The sequence below is a fragment of the Atractosteus spatula genome, chromosome 14 (assembly GCF_055471065.1).
Source record: "Atractosteus spatula isolate fAtrSpa1 chromosome 14, fAtrSpa1.hap1, whole genome shotgun sequence".
NCBI classification, from domain to species: domain Eukaryota; kingdom Metazoa; phylum Chordata; class Actinopteri; order Semionotiformes; family Lepisosteidae; genus Atractosteus; species Atractosteus spatula.
Genome location: NC_142719.1, coordinates 31,455,059 through 31,465,063, shown reverse-complemented (window position 1 = coordinate 31,465,063; position 10,005 = coordinate 31,455,059). Strand labels below are relative to the sequence as shown.

At 56.9% G+C, this 10,005-nt stretch overlaps 1 protein-coding gene across 1 annotated transcript; it reads left to right on the top strand.

Annotated features, from left to right (window-relative positions):
• Positions 1-5,612: 5,612 nt before the first annotated feature.
• On the top strand, positions 5,613-9,090 carry foxi3a (forkhead box I3a). The gene is made up of 2 exons (XM_088932025.1): positions 5,613-6,955; positions 7,701-9,090. The coding sequence occupies exons 1-2, from the start codon at positions 6,376-6,378 to the stop codon at positions 8,282-8,284; spliced, it is 1,164 nt and encodes a 387-aa protein (XP_088788151.1). The 5' UTR covers positions 5,613-6,375; the 3' UTR covers positions 8,285-9,090.
• The last annotated feature ends 915 nt before the right edge of the window (positions 9,091-10,005 follow it).

Genomic DNA, 10,005 nt, shown 5'->3' with positions numbered 1-10,005 from the left:
CTAAGGACACACCAGCGACAGACGACAGGAACGGTCAGAATCGCAGAAAGACCTGCACACCCGCCGATCGCAGAGACGCTGACCGGGACATGTGCCCCGTTCCAGACACACAGGAGAGGAGAAGCCGCAATCGGAGGGGGGAAATTTGTACTGTGCCTACTGGCTGTCTTAACAAACACAGCAACAGGGGAAGTGCAACACCTCCACATCCATTATCTAACCACTTCATCCAGTACGGGCTCACAGGGGAGCAAGGCACACCCTGGACAGACAGACACACGCTGACACCTGGGTATTCTCCCCAAGAAGCCAATCAACCTGCCAGCATGTCTTTGGACTGTGGGGGAAACCCTCACAAACATACCACCTCCACACAGATAGTAACCCGGGGCCATAGTACTGTGAGGCAGCAATTCTAGCCTCTGCACCACTGAGCCACCCTTAAAATAAAAAGCCTTCCTGATATTTTTAAACACCAAAAATGTTTCGACTGATGTCTGTTTGAAATAACTGCAAAGCTGGTTATTCCTAGTAAGGCCATGGCAAGCTGGAGCTGCTGCTGGAAGCAATAGAAATGATGAGCCCTGGACAGGAAGCCAGTCACACGACTGAGCACAAACCACAACTCGCAGGCGCCAGTCCAGTAGGCATTGCTCTGAGACTTGTGTAGGAAAACCTCCACAAATCCCGAGCGAGCACACAGAGGGACAGGGTGCCACTGCAAAACACTTACTACATTAAACTTTATGAGCATTCCTGCCCGAAGCTTTGCTTACAGGGGTATTTTATGTCCTTATTCTACCTGGGTAAGGTAGATCATGTGTATCGTGCTGTGAAGCTATTCAGGACTCAGTTGGTGTCCAAATATTGAAATTCTAAAAGAAAAACAGATTTTCCACTGATGATGCAAACATGCAAGCAAAGTTAACTTAACAGTACTTCAACATATTATTCCAGTAATAAAAGAAAAAGATGTACTTTTACTTGCAGGCAGTGCATCCATAATTCAAGAAGGAATGTCAGCCTGAGAAGCAGCAATAAAATTTCATTTGACTGATAAAAGAGACCTGTTGTAAAAGAAAAAAAGCAACACAGCCTTTTTTACAGTGATGGCTGCTGACCCTGCACTGCTGGTGGCCGCCAACACGCATTGCTCTGAAATGTTGAGAGTGGCCAGGCTGAGCTGCTCTCACCAGAACAGGCTGGGCGACCGCATCTAGGTGCCAGCGGTGTTCTCAGAACAGAAGGGCACGGGGTGTCCTGATCTCACCAGGCCTGCTAGGCGACAGCCCAGGAGGGCTTCTACAGTGACGAGAGCTGAAGGCAGCATCACTGTGGCGCTGTTACTGTCAGTCGGCAGAAGTAAAGCGTAGCTCTTCCCTCTATGCTCTGCCCTGAGCCCAGAGTCGGATGCCCCAGCTTGTCACTCCCTGCTGTAGGACAACGCCTGCTGAATCAGGGGGCACCTCACGGAAAGGGGGGTGTCACCAATCACTGACACTTCCTTGGCTCTCACTTGCAGACGTGCAGACAAGGCATGTGTTGTAGGGAATACAGACTAACTGTACATGCACACTGTTCAACACTGGGGAGAGAGAGTTTTCATTAAATTAGATAAGATAAGATCACTTTATTACCCATATACATTTTCTTGTATTAGGAATTTGTCTTTTCGCAGACCCCAACTTGCTCTCCATGAGACACACAGACAGGGAGAGAAGCTGGGGGTCAGAGCGCAGGGTCAGCCATTTATACAGCGCCCCTGGAGCAGTTGGGGTTAAGGGCCTCGCTCAGGGGCCCAAGGGAGTAGGATTCCTGTGCTGCCCGCAGGGTACAAACCAACAACCTTCCAGCCACAGGCGCAGATCCTGAGCCACAGAGCCACCGCACCGCCCCTACAGGCACAGATCGAATTGCAATTTTAGACAGAGGTAGGTGTGCCGAGAGTATTGTGGGTCTGGCTCTGAGCACATACAGGGTCACAGTGTGGCCCTCCTGCTCACCATCCCCTACCTGTGGGACCCATAGCCAGTCTGCAATGTGTGAAGCTCGATGTTACAGTTAGTTCAGTCGTACTGTGCGAACGGACACCACCTAGGACAGCGGGATTCGGGACAAAGAGACGTGAAACCCTCCTGTTTATGCCCTTTTCCCGAATTATCTGGTTCAGACGTGTCTGTCAGTGGACACCGATACTGCGCGTCACTGCGGAAGTGGCGTCTTTAACGTAACCGCCCAGTCTGTCGGAGAAGGTGTCCACCCCGTCACAAACACCACCCCTGTCGGGAGAAACAAGTCCACTCGATAGACGGAGAGTATTGGTGTCATAAACGCTGCGGTAGCCGGTGAGCTTTACCTCGGCTGCGCTGCGAGTCCTCCTGCGGGCCGCCGACAGCCAACCGCCGCTGCGCGCGCTGCCCGCGCTGCCCGCTGCCCGCTGCCCCCGCGCCGGGGTGGCACGCGCTCGGTGCGGGGCTGTCCCGGGACCCGCCTCCCGTCGGAAACACCGCCGCCCCGTAAAGCACCTCCACGCAAGCCTGGGTTATCAGCTGCCATCGTCATCTTGACTGTTTAAACTCGAGATTTTACTCTTATTTCCCGAGACGGTTAGATTAATACAAACAACCGCCGCTATGCGACAAAGGGCGAGACAGATTCACTGTCGTACTCTATACTATTGGTACAACTGTACGTTTATACAATTGTGCCACACATCCTCACAGTCGCGTTCTGCTATAATATCTGTTTCTAGAGCTCTTTCTGGAAACTTTGTTTTTGTCATAATCTAATTCGGGCAAGGGATGGGGTCACCATTATTCGTGTTTCGGAGAAGTGGTTTGGGCATTCCCGCGCTGACCCCGGCACGCCTCCCGTTTGCCCGAGCGCGCTCCTGCAGTGGCGGCCGGCGCCCACCGGGCGGCGCTGTGGCGCCTCGCCGCGGCCCAGGGCGCCCGCGGCGGATCCGGAGCTCGGCAGACAGGGCAGGCAGGGGGCGCGGCGCCTCTGATGTGGTCAGGAAGGCAGGGGGCCCCGTTTTGGATGAAAAACGCCAGTAAATCGTGCACGACGCCGCTCCGCTCGCTCTTGAAGCCTGCCCGGTAATTGGTGTTAATTAAGCATGTTGCCTCCTTCTCGACTTGTAATGCACTGCGCGCTTGAATGCCGTCCGCCTCCTCGCTGCACTACAACAGCACGAAGCAATTAAACTGTTGTCTGGATTCTCGTGGACTTGTTTCGATTATAAGCAGCGATGTTGTCCACACAAGCAAAGACATGCAAACCGTACAAATAAACCTGACATTAAGTTAAATGTAACATTACGCAACAGACACATGCAGTCCTGGAGCGCCACTCCGACAGACCATCGCACACACCGCCCGGGTCTGCCGTTTGACTACAATCGCCCTGAGCCCCTGTAACTCCACAGCCCGTGAGTCAGTCCTCCTTCACCGGGGACGCACTGACTGATGGAGGGGCTTAGACTGGCTCCTCGTGTTGGGGGGCCGCAGGTGGCCCGCCAGCTCTTAATACGGCGACAGGTCGCTGCGCACAGGAGCGGGCCGGGCGGAGAGACCCGGAGCCGTTCCCGTGAGGGCAGCGAGTCAGCGGTCAGTCTCAGTCGCTGACAGGTCAGGTACAGTAGGACTGACATCCCAGTGCTCGGCGGCACGGGGACCAGTGTTCTCAACTGGTCAGATCACGTGCCTTGATTCAGTAATACTTCATAGATGGTGACTGTTTTTAGGAACAGGTTCCAAGACCGGGGTTCAAGCTCTTCTATTTAGGGTGACCTGTAAGACCGGCTGGGTTGGGGCTCTGTATTTTAGGGTGTCCTGTAAGACGGGCCGGGTTGGGGCTCTCAGATTTAGGGTGTCCTGTAAGACGGGCTGGGTTGGCGCTCTCAGATTTAGGGTGTCCTGTAAGACGGGCCGGGTTGGGGCTCTCCGAATTAGGGTGACCGAGCCCCCCCCCCGCCGCCGCCGCCGCCGCCGCGCGCAGTTCGGCGGTTTGAGCGCGAACAGGACGGAGCAGCTCCTCCCGGCGGGCTAAGCGCGTCCTCACTCCGGGCTCATCGGGAACAGGAGCGTGCGGCACCTGTGCTCGGAAGAGAAGGTCGCTCTTTTTATCAGGACCTTTTACATATACCGTATGTTTCTCATAATAGGGGGACCTCTTAGACGGCGGGATGTTGCTAGTTTACCGAATTAAATTATTCTGGTGGGAATCGTTATGCTGCATGAAATGTTGCTCTTATCGTGTTTTTAATTACAGTGACAACAGCAGCAATAAGGTCCACGAATAAGAAAGCCACCGTACTGTTCATGTACAAACTGGATGTCGAATAAACTCCCCCTCTCTCAAAATTAAATACAGCAACAGTAACAAAACATCGTCTTTCTTTCTGAGAGCGACTTTGCCTTCTGCACTGTTGACCCTGTGTCCAGTCTCTGCAGTTGCCCCCGATGTGTGAACCCCACACCTCTCCCAGCTCGGCATGCCCGTCTGCTGCCTGAGCGCACGTCCCCTGCACACACCTGCACTAACCCTCTCAACCACGAATCCACGGAGCTCTTCCTGAATTCCTCTGCGGCTAATCCCCCCACTGGGGTCTCCTCTGCCAACCTGGGTCTGCTGACCGGACCAGAGCCGAGTTTCCTGAGGTCCCGACGCAGAGAGACCTTCCTGGCTGGCTCGCTGTCAGGGGGCTCTCTGTGGGCTGTCACAGGAACAAGTGCAACGCAGACTAAGGGCAAGAGCTCTGGACACATCTGTACACACAGGGCGGTGGGAGCGTGGAGCGAGCTGCCCAGACATGTGGCTGAAGCCAATACACTTGTGTCTTACAAGAAGCAGCTGGATGAGACCCTCCAGCCAGGACAGGAGGCCCTTCTTTACACAAAGCGGGGGTGGGAGTGTGGAACGAGCTGCCCAGACATGTGGTTGAAGGTGGAAACAATCCCTATATCAGTAATGGCGGTCCGGGCCAGGCGGAGCGACTCCAGGGTGAAAACGCGGTCAGGAGGCGGTAAGGGAGGAGCAGCTCGGCGAGGAGAGAACCGGCCCCAGGCGCCGCGCGGCTCAGAGCCTGCCTCCAGGCCCAGGTAAACAAACACAGCCTCCCCACCCGCTTCAAACACGAACCTCCAGCACGAGCCGCGCAGGCCAGGGGCAGATCGAACAGGCCCAGCCTGGCCCGGCCCAGCCCCCTGTGCGCCTGTCGACCTTGTGGACCTGCAACCTGAGGAGGCTCTGATGGATTTCTGGGTACGAGGGGGAGTTTCAGGGGACCCCCCCACTATACTCCTGCTCCTCGCTCGCTCATCGCCATGGCGATCCACACCCCCCCCCCGACCACACCCATCCCCGTCTCCAATAGCAACCACTGCCCATCAGCCCGCGGGGCGCCCTGCGAGCGCGACCGGGAGTGCTCTCCACGGCCACATGAGCACAGGGAGAGAGAGAGAGAGAGTGTCCCAGTGGAAGATCCCCCCAGGGCTCCAGAGCTCGCGGCGCAGAGCAGGAACTGGCTTCTAAAACAACAGTCTGTGACAGCAGCCGGGGGCGGGGCGGGGGTGGGGGCAGGCGGGTATAAAGGGCCCAGGTAGGCAGGAGACAGAGCGAGTGATACACCTGCTGCACCTGTGCCGGACACAGAGGCAGAGAGAAACAGAAACTGCAGCCCCTCCGCTGGGACACAGAGACTCTACACATCTCTCCTGGGAAACAAGAGACTACAGATCCCTACTGGGACACAGAGACTCTACAGATCTCTCCTGGGACACAGAGACTCAACAGATCTCTCCTGGGACACAGAGACTCTGCAGATCTCTCCTGGGACAGAAGGACACTGCAGAGCCCTACTGGGAAACAGAGAGACTGCAGCCCTCTGCTGGGACAGAGGGACAGAGAGACTGCAGCCCCTCCGCTGGGACAGAGGGACAGAGAGACAGAGAGACTGCAGCCCCTTCGCTGGGACACAGAGACAGGGAGACTGCAGCCCCTCGGCTGGGACAGAGGGACAGAGAGACTGCAGCCCCTCCGCTGGGACAGAGGGACAGAGAGACAGAGAGACTGCAGCCCCTTCGCTGGGACACAGAGACAGAGAGACTGCAGCCCCTTCGCTGGGACACAGAGACAGGGAGACTGCAGCCCCTCGGCTGGGACAGAGGGACAGAGAGACTGCAGCCCCTCGGCTGGGACAGAGGGACAGAGAGACTGCAGCCCCTCCGCTGGGACAGAGGGACAGAGGGAGACAGAGAAACAGAGACAGTCTGCACATCTCACCTGCTGGGAGAGATTAACAGAGGTACACCGGTACCTGAAGACAGAGAAACGGAGAGAAGAGACCCAGAAGGGGGAGGGACTTTCAGGACAATGACTTCATTCAACCCCCCAGGCCAGTCGCCCCCACGCTGCAGCCCCCAGTTCCCCAGCCTGGGCCAGGAGCCCCCCGAGATCAGCCTGTATGGGGAGGGGTACTACCACCCCCCCAGCCTGCCCAGCCCGCCGCGCGGACCCCCATCCTCCTATGACCTGGGGGACTACGCCACGGGCTCCCCGAACCCTTACCTGTGGTTCAACAGCTCGGGCCTGAACAGCACCCCCTACCTGTCGGGCTCAGCACCGCCAGGCCCCTTCATGCCACAGCACTACGGCATGCAGCGCTCGTACCTGGCCGGGGGCGGCCCGCCGGGAGACCTGGGCTGGTTCTCCCTGCCCTCTCAGGAGGACCTGATGAAGCTGGTGAGGCCCCCCTACTCCTACTCCGCGCTCATCGCCATGGCGATCCACGGCGCCCCCGACCGCCGCCTGACGCTCAGCCAGATCTACCAGTACGTGGCGGACAACTTCCCCTTCTACAACAAGAGCAAGGCGGGCTGGCAGAACTCCATCCGCCACAACCTGTCCCTCAACGACTGCTTCAAGAAGGTGCCGCGCGACGAGGACGACCCAGGTCAGCCCAGAGCACAGACTCTCGCCACGGGGCACCTCAGCACAGTGTCAGAGCATTTACTGGCTTCTTCCCCAGTCTGGCTGTGCTGTGCTATACTCTCGCTGTGCTGTGCTGTACTCTCACTGTGCTGTACTCTCGCTGTGCTGTACTTTCGCCGTGCTGTACTCTCGCTGTGCTGCGCTCTCGCTGTGCTATACTCTTGCTGTGCTATGCTATACTCTCGCTGTGCTGTACTTTCACTGTGCTATACTCTCGCTGTGCTATACTCTCGCTGTGCTGCACTCTCGCTGTGCTGCACTCTCGCTGTGCTATGCTATACTCTCGCTGTGCTGTACTTTCACTGTGCTATACTCTCGCTGTGCTATACTCTTGCTGTGCTGCGCTCTCGCTGTGCTGTGCTCTCACTGTGATGTAACGTACTGTACTATGCTGTGCACCCCACCCCCCACTCTCACTGTGCTGTGATCTCACTGATCTGTGCTCTTATTGTGCTGTACTCTCACTGCACTAACTGCACTTTGCTCTGTGTTAAGTGCACTTTGCTCTCTCACTGTGTTAAGTGCACTTTGCTTTCACTGTGCTAAGTGCACTTTTGAACTGGTCTCTTGAGAGACAGGGGTAGGAAGAGGAGGAGGAAGCACTCTTTTCCCTTGACTGCAGGTTTTCTCAGCTGTCCTAACACTGCGCTCTCCTGGCTGTGGTCACTGAGCGCTCACCCGCCGCCTGCTCTCTCCTCTCTCTGCAGGCAAGGGCAACTACTGGACTCTGGACCCCAACTGCGAGAAGATGTTCGACAACGGCAACTTCCGCCGCAAGAGGAAGAGGAAGTCCGACATGGCGCAGAGCGAGAGTTCCGGGGGCTCTCTGGGCTCGGAGTCGGGGGAGAGCAGCCCCAAGGCGCCCAGCAGCCTCATCGACATCGCCGACCCGGGGGCGACCCCCGAGAGAGGCCCCTCCCCTTCCTCCTCGGGCCCCTCGCCCTGCCTCAGCAGCTTCCTGTCGGGAATGTCCACCGTGACGGCAGGGGCCGGCGCCGGAGCAGGCACGGGTGGAGACCCCGTGAGCCGAGCCCTGCCCCTGGGGCTGGCAGGGGCAGAGGGGCCCCCCAGGTCCAACCAGGCCCCCAGGAGCTTCAGCCCCTACTCCCCCAGCTGCCTGCCCCCTCTCCCAGACTGGAGCGCCCCCCTGCCCCCACCTCCCCCCCTTACCTCCTCGCCCTCCTCGATGGGCTACAGCAGCTCCGTGCTCAGCCAGCTCAACAGCCACTTCTACCCCAGCCTGGGGGGGGCCGGGGGCTTGCTGTACCCCCGGGAGGGCTCCGAGGTGTAGGGAGAGAGGCACAGACAGACTCACCGGCAGGCAAAGGGAGGGTGGGGAGTGCTCATTGTCATCTGGCGCGACTCTATGTGTTCAGGCAATGACATCTTGGGGGGCGTGCACAGAATTGGGCAAGTTCACCCAGGGGTCACGTCCGGAGCGGGGGAACGGGGACTCAGCCCCCCTCGCCGCCGGACTCTCACAGCCGGGGGCTCCACCGGCTCGGCCCGCACCGCGTTCTCTTCCAGCGACCCGTCCAGAGAGAGAGAGCGCCGGTGTGTTTAGACGCTCGCCGACGTCATCCCTCCGCGCCGGCAGGACAGCTCACCGGTTAGTCCGGCGGAAACCAGCCGTCAGTCGCTCCCTGGAGCTCTGCGGTAACGCAACGGCGACCGAAGACGCAGAGGTGGCTCGGACTCATTTAAGCCACTCTCTCGTTGTAAAATCGCCAGTTTCTTCATTTCCTCGTCAGTCAAAGTGAAACGAAAGCTTTGCAAGAACAGCTGAAGTGTGTGTGATTGTGTATCTGATTTGTCAATGGTTTCTTTGTGAAGTTTTTCCAACTCCTCTTTGCAGTGGGGAAGTGGGAATCAGAATAAAAATTACAATTACACAATGGCCGTGTACTGTGAAGACACATTACATTTCTGAGGGTGGGGGGCAGGGCTTGTGAGTGACCTCTAACCCCAGTGCCTTATTCTAGTCCTGTACAGCAGTTTGTGCTTGTGATGTATTTCCAAGCCTGTGTAAAGGCTGACCTTTTCCTGGGCAAAATGGGTTTGATGCTTTTTTGTAATAAAAAACGTTTTTTAAAACAATGTGTGTGTGTTGGGGTGACTGAGTCTCTCACTGTAACCCTCAGTGGGCTGCGCCCTCTCTGTAGACTGCAGACAAGGGGACTGCTGTCTGGACCGATCACAGGTCCCAGTCATGGGTTTGATCACAATTTAGCGCCTCACAGCTCCACTTTAATTCGTATTAACGTTTAGTGCCTGAGAGGAGCAGGAGGCATGCTTTTTTTTGCAGAGAACCAGGTCAGGGATGAACCCCAAAATTGCCATTTCTCCTTTAATCTCCATGTCATTTTGCACGGCGTCTGTTGATGCAGGAACCACCCTAGAATCCCTAGGTGGGCTGCCAGCACACTCAGGCTTGTGTCGGACACTGTGCCCCCTGTCCGCGTGTGTGTGTACGGTGTCAACACGGGTGCGCGGCACCAGAGCTGAGGGTCTCACAGTAGGAAGTTTCCTGTTGTAAACGACAGGAAATATTCTGCTGAGTTATTGTCCTGACAGCATCAGTCATGACAATAAACAGCATCTGAATTCTAAGTTTATTGGCATGAAGAGACAGCAAAGAGAAACAGATTCTGATGAAGTACAGGCTCAGTGACCACAGCCTGGCCATAGAAACTGGACACAGACAGACCTGACTGTCCAGAGAGGACAGGCTCAGTGACCGCAGCCTGGCCATAGAAACTGGACACAGACAGACCTGACTGTCCAGAGAGGACAGGCTCAGTGACCACAGCCTGGCCATAGAAACTGGACACAGACAGACCTGACTGTCCAGAGAGGACAGGCTCAGTGACCACAGCCTGGACACAGAAACTGGACACAGACAGACCTGAGCTGTGGTCTGTTTCAGTCTGTTTTCCTGCCTCTCACTGGAGCTGAGTGAGGACTCTCCTTCTGCTCCTCTCTCTCTAGGTCTCCCCCCCCCCCCAGGTGGGT